The 16,066-nt window shown below is 41.8% G+C and overlaps 1 protein-coding gene and 1 long non-coding RNA gene across 8 annotated transcripts in view; both read right to left on the bottom strand.

Annotated features, from left to right (window-relative positions):
* Positions 1–1,760: 1,760 nt before the first annotated feature.
* On the bottom strand, positions 1,761–10,199 carry LOC135111706 (uncharacterized). Of its 7 annotated transcripts, none has more exons than XR_010273884.1 (5): positions 10,054–10,193; positions 8,762–8,906; positions 6,748–6,943; positions 5,782–6,062; positions 1,761–2,405 (listed from the first exon to the last, which is right to left on the bottom strand). It is a non-coding gene; the product is annotated as an uncharacterized LOC135111706 (long non-coding RNA). The 7 variants fall into 7 exon arrangements; XR_010273885.1 differs by adding an exon at positions 9,657–9,887 and having other exon boundaries at positions 1,761–6,062; positions 8,762–8,903; positions 10,054–10,180; XR_010273883.1 differs by having other exon boundaries at positions 1,761–6,062; positions 8,762–8,903; positions 10,054–10,199.
* Positions 10,200–11,132: 933 nt separating this feature from the next.
* Positions 11,133–16,066, bottom strand: part of LOC135111705 (growth hormone secretagogue receptor type 1-like) — a 17,833-nt gene continuing 12,899 nt past the window's right edge. Inside the window, exons 3-9 of the mRNA XM_064025330.1 lie at positions 15,788–15,968; positions 14,503–14,683; positions 14,201–14,297; positions 13,295–13,444; positions 12,828–12,944; positions 11,952–12,064; positions 11,133–11,617 (exon numbers count right to left, since the gene is read on the bottom strand). Of these exons, the coding sequence (XP_063881400.1) occupies positions 11,293–11,617; positions 11,952–12,064; positions 12,828–12,944; positions 13,295–13,444; positions 14,201–14,297; positions 14,503–14,683; positions 15,788–15,968 (1,164 nt within the window). The 3' untranslated portion in view covers positions 11,133–11,292. The remainder of the gene's footprint in view (positions 11,618–11,951; positions 12,065–12,827; positions 12,945–13,294; positions 13,445–14,200; positions 14,298–14,502; positions 14,684–15,787; positions 15,969–16,066) is intronic.

The raw sequence follows: 16,066 nt of genomic DNA, 5'->3' as shown, positions 1-16,066 counted from the left end.
TCAAGTCCATATAGTAAAACCTATTTTTAAGCACTCGTCGTTTGGTGAATGTAGGAGCAGTTGGCGGGGATAGAGCGGCATCCCTGTATAGTGCATTGGGAGAAATTCTTACTTATACGGGATAGGAATTGTAGGGGAGAAGGACGATATGGAGGATTGGCATGAAAGGTGACAATAATAGTAGTAGTAAACTAACGGAAATCTGGTAAGCCGTTGCTGGAAGTAACAACTCTGCCAGCTGCACTGTTGTTGGCAATAGTTTAACTAAGCTTTTTTTACTGCTTCACGGGAAGGGAAAAGTCGAGGCCTATATTTTTTAATTGAGTTCTCTTTAAGACTTACAAGCCCACAGAATAGACTAGGAGTTATGTTAGTTTCATTTGTGAAAACACGCTTGATTGTAATAACTAAGTGACGTTACTGTGCTTTGAAAAGTCCTTATCCGTTGACAGTACAGGACAGTGTTCAATGTACGTATGGGCTTGTGGTTAATTACTTGTTCCATTTACTTGAGAAACCTCACCCAAGAAATGATTCGGTTATACCAGTATTATGTCCACTCGTGCTTAATACCTCACATTCGCCGCATGCACTTCTTATACAGAATATTCTCATTGTTCACCCTACAGATACTTACCAGTCTCTCTCTCTCTGGTTGAACAATATTTCACATTATGCCTCTGCATTCCCCACCAATGAAGGGAACCGCAAATGGCTTCATACATTATGCCTCTGCATTCCTCACCAGTGAAGGGAAACGCAAATGGCTCCAGTTCAGTTTCTAACAACGTGAAATGTTTTGACATTACCTTCGTTCTGGCAGTTTTGATTTCTGCTTAATTCCCGGCCTTCCATTTTGAGACCTCACCTTGTACATGTACGCATTACCGTTTTGTTTTTATAAAATGTGAATTTAAATTATAGGAAACTTTAGTTTCCATTTATTTTTAAAATACCTATTTGTATAATGCACGCAAACTGGAACCATTGGAATGTATAGACTTAACATGACAGTAAGTGTGATTGTCCTACCTTTGAAATTATATGCCTCGTCACTTTTCACATTAGTTCTAATGTGGAGACCGACTTCAGAAACGCAGAACCGACGAATGGCTAGTGGTCATCGTGTTAGACGTCAGCTGCAGCCAGCAGTGGCCAGACTGAAGGTTGTGACGTCCAGTTCGTTGTCCAGAGTTGAAAGCGGAATGTAACAACACCATGGAGTGGAATTCTATACCGAACCAAAGGTGCGTTTATTTATGCTACTATCTTGCTTTATTCTCGTATCCATGCTCATGAATTATTTATCTTTAGGATTCTGCACCAGAATTGTTACTTTCGGTAAATTTGTCTGGTGTCTCGTGTAATTATCCCGATCATCCAAACTTTTATTGGCCAATTCCAAAGCGGAGCTCACTCCAATCGAAGTTATATATTTGAATTTCCACCACTGGAAATTTGAATTCAAGTTTACAGTTAGCTTTAGTTGTCACTGACCAACCAGGTGAAGGAGCCTTCCCGACTTTACTGTATACACTACATGAACTTTTCTAAAAAGTTTCAATTTTAAAAAATAAATTTAAGGCATTTTTTACTCCCAGCAACTAACTCAATACGTTCACTAATGTATGGAGCGACAGCTCCATACGTGTGTTTACCTTCAACTCGTGCAGGTCTCCCCTACAGGGTGGAGTTGTATAAACGTTGCCACATTACAATAAATAACTCCTTCCTAAGATGTCAGTGCATAAAACTGCTGGTCATTTTCACTCTATCATCCTTTATTATATATAATAAATGCGTCAAAAGATGAGTATAAAGACGCTTCTTGGAACCAATTGGCCTCTTCCTTTTGATTCAAGAGAACATTTCCTTCAGGCATTTCTCTACTTCTAGCAAAAGTAACACACAGCTGTGAAGGGCTAGGGCCATGAAAGAACACTATCTGTTATTACAAAGTAAGTAGTGTTGATCTTTTTGAGAGAGATTTATAACATGAACTTTAGTATTTGATCAATGAATTTCCTCCCTCCACCTCGCTAAGTAGGCAATTACACAAGGTTACATGACTTAACATAGCCAACATAATAATTTCACTTGAAATATTTATCTCATTAAACTAGACAGGAGATAGCTGTAATAAGATAAATAAATTTCAAAGTTCATTATAATATGATCATCAATAGGTATGTAGTTCTATTCTAGAAACAAACAAACCATGTTTTATAACATTTTTTTCAGAGGTGTTTGAGGTCAAGGTGTTCATGAAGGCTCTGAGCAGAGGCAGAGAGGATTTCAGCAACCATGACAAAAAAAAATCCTTGGTCAGAAAGATGTGATCTTGATTTTGATGCTACAAGGTGGCTCAGGATCATTCCTAAGCTTATCCTTTGGATTGACAATACCTGTAGAAGACAAAGACAAAAGACAAGCAGGTAAAACAAACTGTATACACTAATTGTCCCTACATTTAACACGCCACATTCTCTCCAGAAACTCTTTCACAGCCTCAATAATTCTTTCATTCATCTCTCTATACAGTCTCAGCAGGACCACCATCCATTCCCTTCTTATCTTCTCCACTCTTTCATTTCATTCTTATTATGCCCTAACTCACTCAGAATCACTTGCATCATGTCTCTCCTGTATCTTTCATACCTCTCACACTCCAGCACCATATGCTCCACCATCGTGTCCTATCCCATATTGCACATCTGGCATACTTTGCAGCAGGACTCAAACCATCTTTGTAATTCTTTGCATTCACATCCATACATTATGCCCTAGCTCAAAAGGGACCACCACCCAGGCCTTCCATCATACCACCTTTCAATACACTGATTGGGGCCTCTTTCTCCTTGTACCATTCCAGAGTGCCCTTGCTGCATTCCATCTCATTTTTCCATTTTCTCATCCCATTCAGTTCCCACTCTGCTCCCTCTTGTCACAAACATTCACAATTTCTCCCAGCCATTCTCATCCCCCACACAACTTGTATAATCCACTCTTGTTTGTTATTCTCATGCACCTCTTCCTCCATTTGCTTCCAGTTTCATTCTACATATACAACTTTCTTGCTATTCTTGCATCACCCATTCACCCCTAATCTTGTACCTGTCACTTTTGTAAGTCTTTCCCTAAATGTATTCCATTCCATATCAACTCTCAAAAGCTTCCACTGCTGTGTACTTTAAGTGCATTCAATGCCATCCTTGCTACTTGCTACTCCATTCTGCCCCACTTCTAACTTATCAATTTCACTTTCATTCCATCCAATCACATCCATACCATACATTATACTCGGCACAGCAACTCTTCCACACTTATCTTAGCATCAATTTCACTTTCATTCCATCCAATCACGTCCAAACCATACATTATACTCAGCACAGCAACATTCTTCCACACTTCTCTTAGCATGTCTTTCTTTCAATCCATACCCATACATTATACTCGGCACAGCAACACTCTTCCACACTTCTCTTAGCATGTCTTTCTTTCAATCCATACCCATACATTATACTCGGCACAGCAACACTCTTCCACAATTCTCTTAGCATGTCTTTCTTACTCAATCTCATCCTTGCTGTGCTTCCCACTCGACCTACCTACTGGTTCACCAAGTTTATCTTTTCATTCTTTGCCTTTTCACACACCCATTTGGACTCATCCACATCCTTAAGTACTTGTATTTTTGTGCTTGTTTCAATTTATTCTCTCCAATTCTCCATACTACATTACTCCCCTGATCTATTTTACAATCATGACCTTGCTTTTCTCACTGCTAAACCTAATTCCAAAGTCTCTTCCATACCTATCTACAACATCCAGCAGACTTTGGAGCTCATCTGCCAATTCACTCATAACCACTACATCATCTGCATAAAAAAGGGGACACATTCTTCTCATTCTGGCTACTAATTCTTGTGTGTGCAAGCTGAAAAGGATTGGTGACAATATACATCCTTGCCTAACTCCTCCCTCAGTCTTCACCCAGTTTATAGAAATATATCTCCCACCCAGTCTGTATTTAGCTCTCATGTCAACATACATGCTACATTTCTGTTTACTCATAAGCTTTCTCTCCAGAAAACCGAAGTACAATTTTATCTCTTTTCTCTTGATCATTTCATTCATTACAAACATAGCTCTCCTGTCCACATGCAACCCATTTTGTTCTTTACCAACATTCCAGCTCTGTTTATTTAGTCTCTCATTCAACACTGCACTTTACACCGCCTACTGTGTTCACAAATGCAATTGGCCTATAGTTCCAACTCACCCTGCATCCATTCTACATGCATTCTTGGCACACACTCCTCCCACACCTAGTTAAATAGCTCAGTCATCCTGTCAATCACAAATTTCCTTCCATTTTTATACTCTTCATAGGGTATCTCATCTAGCCCTGCTACCTTCCCATTCTCCTTTCACACATTTCTTCACCCCTCCCTGTTGATTCTCTCATCCAGTTCATCTGTATTTTTCCTCTCCAGTGTCACGCATCCTTCTCTCACACCAAACACTTGCTACACCTACTTCCCAGACCTGTCTGATTGCTTCCCTGACTCCTTCCTTCTCTATTATAACTTCACCATTCACTTTCACACACTCACACTAACACTACCTGACACACTCGCTTCATGAACTTGTACCATCATTCACGGCCACCTTCCATGCCTTTCTCCCTTAAAGATTCAATCACACTCAGTTTGGCCTTCATCATTCACCATGTCAGTCATATGCTGCCCATGCATTCTTATACTCATTCTCCACCTTATCACTTTCATGCCTCTTTCCTCAACTATCTACACATTATCTTTCATTCCTTCCTAACCTCTCTGATTTCATCATTTCACCATGGTTTACAAACTCTTCTGCCTACTTTCACAAACCATATCTCATTCTCAGCAGCACTCCACATGTCTTCAACCAGTTTCTCATTCAGGTGCTCCACATCATGCATATTTACATCATCCCAGCTTCTTTCACTCAGATCAACCTAAAAGTTCTCCCACCCTACATCTGTCCCCACTTCCTTTTCTTATTTGCCACTTTCACTTTCTTCCTACCCTGCACAAAGCACTCCACAACATCAACCATGCCATCCTCGTCTAACCACATGTGAGACATAATTTCACACATTCTTCCATTCACCAACATGTAGTCATTAGCTGATTCATAGCCAATTCATGCTCCCTTGCAGTCCAAGTCACACACACCACTCAGCCAAGGTAATGTTCACATTTTCCAAGTCTGTTTCATCAACAAACTCCCCAAGCATTTCACCAATCATGTTCATCTGTTCTCCCAGTATAACTACATCTGCATTCATATCACCCATCACTAGCACTCTTTCCTCTCTATGCTCTCACAATTATAAGTGTCACACTTCCTCCTGCTCCCTCTCTGCTCTTTCACCTATGACAGTCATGTAAACTACCACTAGTAACACCTTCTCTGGTCTATGACTATCCATACATTCCACTCTACGCCACCATACTTTTCTCACACTTTCCCACATCAAGCTCCTCTACTTTCAGTCACCTTTTCTTGCAGAATAAGGCTATGCCTCCTCACAGTATCTCCTGAGTCTTGTGCCCCTTTCCAATCAAAACATACACACACATCCTTCCATTCTGACATCATCTATCAGGTATCTCTGAGTCTGACTACATCTACATCAAACTTCCATTCACTGAGCTCCTTGCAGACATCCTCAAACTTACCCACACCCCATCCTCTCACATTCATGCAACGAATCCTCATACTCTCACTTGCCTGGCTGGTGTCTTACCTGTCACATCTTGGTTGTCTCCACTATGAATCAACTTTGAGGTGGCAGTGAGCATTTACCAAAATTGATGCCTGCCCTCAGCCAAGCCAGGCACAACCCTATTCTACCACTCTGCTGCTGACATCTAGACTGCTCACCTTGTCTAGCAGGGGTGTAAACTACAATAGTGGCCTCCCACCTCATCCTGTGCCTTTGCCAATCCAAGAAACTTACTTATTCATATGGTGTTGAGAATCAATCCTTCAAAATCAATCCTTCATTCAATCTGGAAGTAGAAAGTAGAATAAATAAAACTTAATCAGGTTAAAGTTATCCTTCACTCAAATATCCTTCATTCATTCTGGAAGTGGAAAGTGGAATTAATAAAGTTTAACCCAATGTGGTTTTTCCTCCTGTTTCTATTATGCCCATGAGAAAATTCCCCCGTAAAGACATTGTCAATATCAAAAAACATGCTCTACAAAAAATGCTCTGCAAGTAAACCATTATGCATCACTGGAAACCTGAATGAATTGGCTGTGCTTGACCACTCAAGAACCTGATAATCCAGTGCCTCAGACCAATGGCATTGGCCAGACCAATGAGAAGAGTTTTTACTTCTCTTCCATCCCTCTACCTTATTTTGCCAATACCTACTTAGTTTTTTAAACACAAAACAAGCAGGTAAGTATATTACAATTTTTTTTTACAAATTTAAAAAACTGACGATTTCTGAGTTCACACTGATTTAAAGAATAAATTCTCTGAAAAAGTATCAAATACTATCATAGAATCATCAATCCACTGAAAAGTATCTAGCACTTTCAGCTCAATCTAACTTTTTTTCCACATTTGTAAGCTGCCATAATTGTCCAAAGACCACAAAACTAAATAGACAATACACAATATGAGAAAGCGGGAAATGGACTGACTGAGCAACATACCAATCAGCAACATAATTAAAAATGTACCTTTAGCTCCAGCAGCAAATTAGGAAAGTCTCACCAAAGAGTTGAGAGTGAATGCCTGGCTTCTGCACATCAAGCTCTCCTTATCTCAGGAAGTGGTTAAATGTTGAGGCAGCTGGATAAGTTTGCTGATAAATCAACAGAACAACTCGAGAAAATATGGCCACTGACAGCTGGTGACTGCTGGACTCCATACCATCTGCAGGAAGGGTACATTCATTAGCTGGTTAACAATAGCAAGACCATACAGGAAGCTTTAAGATACCAGTAGGTCTACACAAGTCAGCTCTTGTATAAAAAATTAAAGGTACAAATACATACATGTCCATTAGTCATTCCTATCCACAAGTCTGTACCAATAATCAATCTTGTACCAATAATCAATCTACCACTACATAAAAAAAGCAGTGAAAAAACAGTGAAAGATTTTTTCAATCTCCTTAAATCAAAGTTAATCAATATTGAATTTGAATCTTCTACCTCTTGCCCCTTCACAGTCATTGGTAACCATGAATTGTACAACAGAAATACACATTTACACAGGACAGCAATAAGGAGAATGAGTATCTCGTCCATATTACAAGCGTTTCCAAAAATGGCCAAATGAGTAAAGAATGACATCTGTATGTGGACTGAAGAAGACAAGGCAGGGCAGAGTTGGAAGTACCCCATAAGACATGAAGAGGTAGATTTGAGTGGAATGGCAGAAAGACATAGAGCCTCATCAAGACTAGTGAGGGACAGTAACCTTCAATGAACAAGGAAAAATAATAAAGTAGTTTACATGATATGGAAGACTATATCTGGAGCAACATATCTTTTGTTAGCTACCACATTCTCTTAGATTAAATATAAACAATACTCCATTCCATCCTAGCTTCTACCATTCTCTGCTAATTGAAAGTGAAAGATGGATAGCAGGATTGATAGTCAAAAGAGTAAACTCAAGATTTTGCCAGCCACTATGTTCCCTCAAGTTGACTACGAGTAGTACTATTCCATCTCCAACATTCCCTGACAGTTAACATGAGAGAGATGGGAATATGGTGGGAATGTTGGTAAAAAGAGTAAACTCAAACAACAAAAGACAGACTTAGGGCATGCCTCTTCTTAACAACTTTTCACCCTCTGCTGAATGAACTTATGTGGGTTAAAGTTTCCATATGAGTGATAGCAGTAGGATTGGTGAAAGTAATGGATGTTGTGATGACAGTAATGGTTGAAACTGTGACAATGATGAGGGGTAATGGTGGCAGTGGAAGCAGAGAGGGGGATCACTAAACATCACACGCCTTTCATTTGTGTAGCCACAGTCTCTCTCTCTCTCTCTCTCTCTCTCTCTCTCTCTCTCTCTCTCTCTCTCTCTCTCTCTCTCTCTCTCTCTCTCTCTCTCTCTCCCTTCTCAACAACACACAATCAGCAAGGCACATCACTGTCTGGCTGCACACCACCCTCCTCAACTATAACAAGAAGGGAACAAAGTAGCAAGGTGTTCCTACCACTACAGTTAAGTCACCCACTTGTCCCTGGTGGACCACATGCTGCCCCTGCACATTATGTATCTATGCCTTGTGAATACTTCAATAGTTTAACTTCAAGATGTTGGAATTTTTCTTTAACTTTATTTTATTTTATCTATTTATTTATTTACTTTTTGTGGGCTAAGCTTAATTGTTTCCAGAAATTCCAAGTAACAAAGCTGTTCATGTCTTACAAAGATTTTGACTCACTATTTATATTTAATCTAATAAAAATAATTTATAATTCAGAAATTCACAGATTGTTCATTGCAGAAGGTCACTGGTGTACAATGCAACACAGGCAAAATGACAATCAATGATAAAACAAACAAAATTATATAAATAGCAAAAGTAACACACCACATGCACACCACCTAACAGGACCTGAAACACAAGTTAATACACCTCTGAGCTTTTCTAAGAAACCTGCTACAAAAAAATAAATAAATAAATAAACAAAAATAAATAAAAATGATCGACGTTGGTTAGTCTCTTACCTCATTATCCCCTGAGAGTGGCAGGCCTTAGTATGGTTCATTTCTTCATTATCGCAGTGGTAGTCTTACAGCTGCTTCGATAATTATTCTTCTGTCCTGCAAGTTTCCTACCTGTTGTTTCCAGCAACGACCCTCCAGACATCTGCTGAATAAAAGAACATAAGGCAAACTGCAAGAACTCTGTATGTCTGGTTACACGTATAGTAGCTGAGTTAATTTTCATTACTCCTTTCATTTTGAACATAATTCTTTATGATCTATTTTCATGTACTTGGAAATAATCAAATAACTGCTTCCAAGTAAAAGTGTAGGAGATTAAGGAAATAATCTTTGTTACTAATCTCGAAATTGTGACAACGCATTTGTGCAAAATTTTTTTTTTTTTTATCATGATCTACACAGTGAAGGAGTCAGCTGTGAAATTAAAGAACTATATTAATCTAAACCTAACTTAGGCAAGCCTGATGAAAATGTTATTGTGATTTCACTATTACCCAAATTTTACTGTTCAGGAGGGATAGCAGGCCTTCTCTTCTCAAGTTACTACACTGAAAAATATTCTTCAATCACTGTTACGTAGTATATATTTACCTGCCGCACACCAAAACCCTGAAGCTTTCTCATCAGGTTCCCAAAGCTGCTGTGCGATGGTGATAAGGAAATGTGTAAATACAGTATTGTATAAAGCTGCATATTTCCAATCTCCTGTGACAAGGGAACGAGCGCTGTTATGTCCAGGGAAGCCTGGTGTTACTCATGCTGAAATTATAATGTTACCTCTACACTCTATCCCCGCCAGACCAACACTGGTGGTGGTGTTCCTTCCCCACGGTCGTTGAGGTGACAACCGGCCACCCTCACCACCCTTTCTCCCCTTAGCCAGGCCGTCACTCACCATTCCGCACCACAGCTCTGCCTTGCTGCCACTATAATACCACTTGCATACTGGCACGGCTGGTGTGACGAAAACTTAGTGATGAAATTACAAACACTTGCAGGTTCTCTACTCGTAGCCATGTATCGACCATCCTATTACTCTCTCTCTCTCTCTCTCTCTCATTATTTGTCTTTAAAATTTTCAGGGCAACGAGCGGTCAGCCTTCTTAATACAGGCAATCCAGCACGCCTGTGAAAAGGAAGTCGAGTTGTATTATGCAATGGCGGCGGAGGTTCAGGCCAGGCAAGATGGAGATTGCTCTGCCCAGGTGATTGAGGAAGAATACATGAGTTAAACACTATTTTGTCATCAACTGGACAATAAAAACATACTCTGAAACATGATATCTCATTACCTTCAAATGCTGTATAGACTGCGAGAAACGATATTCCGAGCTGGCTACGGTGGAGGCGACAAAGAAAAACACCGGGAAAAGGTGTAAGGTACTGGTGACGGCCGATCACGACGCCACCTGATGTGAGAGTAAGTTCCAAGTTCCAATGTCCATCACACACGAAACCCTCCCTCTCTTCATTCCTTTAGTATGGATTCTTAGTTAAAGCATAAAGTAAGGATATGATGCCATTTATACTACTATAAAATGCTAAAAATTAATATCAACGTGTACATCTTTCAGTAGCCATGCAAACAAGCAGAATGTGAGGCAGTATTATGAAAGACATGGAATGAGTTCGAAAAGAGTCGAGACTGTTTCATGGTTTCGTTTGACTGAATAACTGATGAATTCTCTCTCTCTCTCTCTCTCTCTCTCTCTCTCTCTCTCTCTCTCTCTGTAAGACCTTGATTGATGCGGTGTGTCGTACAAAAAATAAAATATAATAAATAATGAATAAAAAGGTAACGGACAGAAATTAATGCGGAGCCAGCAATGTCATTCTTTCTCTCTCTGTGGCTTGCTCGCTCGTACACGAACACAGCAGTTAAGAAACGGCATTACCATTCCTCTTAATAAGGACTGTCGTCTTGGTTGCCTCTTCCATCCCCAAGGTCGTCCGCAGAGAAATGTTAAGACAAGGGATATGCGTGACGTGGGTACTCCCTGGCTTGGGTAGTGTGGGTATTGGAGGGAAGTAGACCCACGAGCACACAGTTCAACAAGTAGCATACAAAGATGTGACTCAAGCATTGCAGGGATGTAGGTTGTGTTTGAGTACCTGTCATTATCCAGATGCAGGTCTTTGTAGAGGTGAATGTAGGTTAGCAGGAACACTGTGTGGTGGTGTGGTGAATAACGCTAGTGTCAATACCAGTCATAAATGTTGTAATTACTCCAGTCAGTCTTTCATCTAAACCGTACTAATAAAACATACGAAGTTTCACCATAATTTCAAGTGGCTCGCAGCTCCATGTTGAAAACCTTTGTGTTAATTACTGAGATGGATTACACTTCAGGGAAAGCCAGAGTAACACTCGTTATTCATCAGCGAGCTTTTTCTTTTATTGGTTTCAGGGTCAGGAGGGCAGCATTATATGATCATATAATGGAATTTTACATCTGTCCACACATCAGTGACATCCTGGCAAACATTAAAATAAACGAACTATGGAGAGCAAGTTTAACTCCAAGCCGCCTCTACACAAAACTCTCCATCTGCCTGGCGGCGGGCCGGGAACAGTCACGGGGCAGGAAGGGGCTGGCGGCGGGACTTGTAAGTTGGCTGGTGAGGTTAGTGTGACCCCAGATGGCTGGACTGTGAGACTGCTGCTCTACCAGAGGGTGCCACTCTCCCTCCTGCCACATGCAGGTGTAGCTGCATTGCACCACCAGCTTCTGCCCTCGCCAGGACGACTTCATCAGACTGTTGCGCATGCTACCGCCTCCCCCCGTGATGGTGGTGTTGTGGGCCGTGGCAGTGGCTGTGTGATGCAGTGGGTCTCCACGCTGCAGCCCTAGCAGTCTGGTAAGGACAGACAGGTTTCTAAGTTGCATGCAGTGACAGTCTGAAGGACACAGCCTGAACTTTACTGCAGCTGGTAAATTGTTATTTTGGTACGCAAGGTGAAAGTGCAGGAAACAAAACATAGCATCATGAATGTGTGGAAGAAAATCGTGGAACGCAAGGGAAAAATCTTGCAGTATATTTTGGTGACTGTCAAGGCACTCAGATGGATACTGGCATAAGAGTTTAGAAATTTAGATATGCTTACACTTACAGCTGCAAATCATCCACTACACAACAATTGCACTGGGATAGAGGGGCGTAGAAGGCTGCACCAGCACCTGAGACTCACCTGAAGAAGGCACCTCTGAACTTGGAGGAGGTGACGTTGTACAGCACCGGGTTGATGGCGGAGTTGAAATACACGAGGATGCGAAAGGCGTAGAGCATGTTGAAGTACACCTCCTGTGGGAAGGAAGGTTGTGTACCAGGAAGAATACTCATTGTGCACACATAGAGACCAGTAAGTGTTCAGTCATGTAAAGAGTATTGCCTGAAGATGACGATTGGATGCTTCATCACGCACTAAATGACTCACGCCACGTTCACCTGAAATCCAGCAGCATCCTTAAAGCACTAACACCAAGGCTGAAGAGGAAGTGGTAGCAAGCGTTTAAAAGAGAAAGAGAGAGAATGAAAAAATAATGAAGAAAATCTAAAGAAGAGATGAAATTTTGATCTACGAGGTATATTAAGGAATAACCAACCTTCCTGTCTTCTTTAGTATATAAATAGAGTTAAGAGTTTTTGGTGCACTTGAGTAAAGATGCCCAGTTTGAATGATACTTGATTCTTACAAAAGTGTACCAACCCACATTCAATACTGTAATGTCTATAACAACTAGATAGATATAGAAACATTGCTGAGTAGTTTACCAGGTTATTAAGCAGCACAATCTACAATGCAAGAGTTAACCAGTATTCTCAGTCATTCATCCCTTTCTCTGGTAAACTCTGGAACTCCCTGTCTGCTTCTGTATTTCCTTCTTCCTATGACGTGAACTCCATCAAGAGGGAGCTTTCAAGACACTTATCCTCCAACTTTCGATTACCCTTTTTAACCTCTGTTTAGGAAATAGCAGCTTAGTGGGCCTTTTTTTTCAGAACTTTTTTGTTGCCCTTGGCCAGTGCTTCTCTTGAACAAATAATACTCGTCCTCTTTGCTCACCTCACTGATGGAGTCCTCGGTCTCCTCTGTGATGAAGATGTACCACAGACTGAAGATGCGGTGGGGGAGCAGACACACGAAGAACACCACCACCACCGTACCCAGCATCACCACCACCTGCCAGACGAGACTCTTAAGGACATCTTCATCTACTATGCGAGTCTCTTCACCACCACCACCACTATAAAGCCATCACCAGCAATGCGTGGATAGAGTTAAGTGAGGGGGAGGTGAGAGGAATCAGGACGGGTACAGAAGAGTGAGGAACAAGACGCACATACACTAAGTCTCTCTTCTCAGCACCAACGTTATTAGTTTACAGCCGTCACCAGTAATGTGAAGAGAGAATTAAGAGGAATGGAGTGAGTGATGAGAGGAATCAGAAGGGGAACAGAAGAGTGAGGAATAAGGCAAGCAGACATAATATGAGAAAAATTAAGGAATGAGTACGTTGAGAGGAATCACACCTGTTTCCTTGCGTGCAGGTGTGGGTTGGGTTTGTCCTTACACAGTTGCTCGTCATCCAGGAGCAGCTGCCTCGCAATCCTCCAGTACAGCAGCACGAGCACCACCAACGGCAGGAAGAACAAAGCGGCCATGGACGTCACCACGAACACCTGCAGGACGCCGCACCACACCTGTCACCACCAATACTACCACCACTATACCTTTCACTCCACCAGGCAGGGATGGATATGTTTTGAAAAATTAAACAGTTTTTTTTTTCATATGAAAGCGATCAATGCAACTCATGATTCTAACGGGACAAGAACTTCAAGGAAATATATTTACTTTTTACTTATACACGTATCCCTACTTCCACAACTGATACCGTGAGCCCTCCCTAAAAAAAAAAAAAAAGTGTCTATAAGTTATCAGTCAGGATACAAGACTGAATGGAGAGGACACTTGCATCATCAACACTGGGCAGACGGCAAGGAAATGTGTGTGTGTGTGTGTGTGTGTGTGTGTGTGTGTGTGTGTGGCGTGGTGGCTGCAGAGATGAACAAATGAACACTGTATTGGAGAAGCTTGTGGTGTACTAAGAGGGGACATGAAAGATGCGGGGCACAGCAGGTGTCAGCCACAATTGCGTGGTAATCTCACCGGTGCAATATTTCAAATCTTATTAGCATCAATGAATAAACTGAACGTATATGGTGCTGCATCGTTCAGTTTGGACTCACATGCAGCTTTAACAGAACACAAAAAAAGCTGGTTGCCATACAAAACTTAGATAAGATATTAGAAGATATACGTAGTCATTAGGAAGGAGACAAAGGGAGGATTTATTATGAGAGTAAAGGAGGATATATCAAGAAGGAACCGAAGGAGACGATGACGGTGAAAACTTAGGGTCATTCGTGCGTCACCTTGGCCCAGAGTGAGTCGACGCGCGTGTAGCAGACCGGCACCAGGGAGTGGTCGATGTACTCGGCGTAGGAGTACTCTGTGAGGGCGATTACTGGGCTGCAACACACGCCATGCGTCACCAGCACACCGCCAAGAAGAAAGAATAAATACTGATGAAACAGAGAGGATAAATTTAAGATAAAATGGAAAACTTTCTATTTAAAGAGAAATTTACAAAACAAATCAAAGTGCAGAAAGTTTCAACTTCAGTTTCCTTATGGTTACCAAATCAGACGAAAGCCCAAACCATCCTGCTGAGCACCTGGTGATGCAGGTAGCGAGGACCCACACCAGCAGGCACGCCAGAGCGGCACGGGCCCTGCTGCAGGAGGCAGCGGCAGTCAGCGGGTGACAGATAGCCCGGTAACGCTCCACCGAGATGGCCAGGATGGTGAGCATGGAGGCGTGGGCGACGGTGAACTCCACGTAGGGCACCACCTTGCCTGAGGGAGGCAACACTCGTCACGGGGAGGGAGGAGGAAGGAGTCAGATTGAAGAAGTGACCTAATTTGTCAGACAGAGAGAGGGAGAGTACATGTACACTGTTAACCGAGAGACGATCAAGGATCAACCTACTCTTAACACAGGAAATAGAATAAGTAGTTTGCCCCCATCTGACTCTTAATTAATCAAACACTGGTGACACCATTTTTGAATTGGGGAGAAGTATTCGTTAATCAATCTTCAGAAGTTTGTGTACACATTATACACTTTTTTTCATTAACTAGATGTAAAACTCTTCCAAGTCAGTCTTTGCAGGTGAAGAGGAGCAAGGAGCAAGTGCAGACCGTGCGGTGGAAGGGTGTGGGAGGAGCAGTGGTGGAGGGTGGAGCATATGGCAGGGGAGTGCAGAGAGTGTTGTGTTGCACGTAGAGGGGGAGGTAGGGGAGGAAGAGAAAAACAATTAGTCCAAATGGAGTCCCTTGAATGTGTGAAGGAGTTTTCTTACCCAGGATATTTGATTTGTACAGGAGGCAATGGAAGTGTTGGTGTTGTGCTGAGACTTCGAAGCGAATGGAGAAAATACAAGGAACTGTTGCCTTTATTGACACTGAGGATGGGAAGAAATAATGGAGGCTGATGGAAAGAGATGTCCCACTTATGCACAAGACAGTAATGGAATTAGGGAAAGTTCTATCTCGAGCAAGACATAAACCTTTCTCATTCATTCACAGAGGCAAGAAGAAGAGAGGGAAGAGAGGAAGGATCTATTTATACAGTGTTATACAATGAATGAGATGACATGCCCTATTTATAGCACAAAGGAGAAAAGGAAAGAAGGATAACATAAGGATTTTCTTTCTCATACGAAGTGCGGAAGAGAGAAAAGGACAAAGACACAGTGAGAGGAGAATGAAGCCTAATTTTGAAGCATAAAAGGTTGGAGAGAATGGAGGCAAGAAAGAATATGAGGAAGGATCCCTCATTGGCTACAAAAAGAGAGAATAAGAGGAGGGAAAGATGAAGAGACCTTACTCGTAAAAAAAAATAATAAAAAAATAAATTAAAAAAATAAGAGAAAAGAGGATAGAGGAGGTTCTGCTTACACATGGAGGCTGGGAGGACCCACACTGCAGGGGGCGCGTACAACTCAGAGAGGAGGGCGGGGAGACACACCACCAGCACCAGCAGGTCCGCCACCACGAGGTTGGCGATGAAGATGCTGGTGGAAGCAGCCCGCAGCTCCCTGTCCCGCACTACCAGCACCGGCACTAGCACGTTCCCCACCTGCAACACGCCAAGGGACACGGTGAGACATTACACGAAGGCTAAGTGGTAGACGCCGCTGGAAGGGAAAATGGAACTCATAAACAAAATGACCTGAG

Source organism: Scylla paramamosain, chromosome 22 (assembly GCF_035594125.1).
Source record: "Scylla paramamosain isolate STU-SP2022 chromosome 22, ASM3559412v1, whole genome shotgun sequence".
NCBI classification, from domain to species: domain Eukaryota; kingdom Metazoa; phylum Arthropoda; class Malacostraca; order Decapoda; family Portunidae; genus Scylla; species Scylla paramamosain.
Note: the sequence above shows the minus strand (reverse complement) of the source record. Positions and strands in the feature narration are given on the sequence as shown.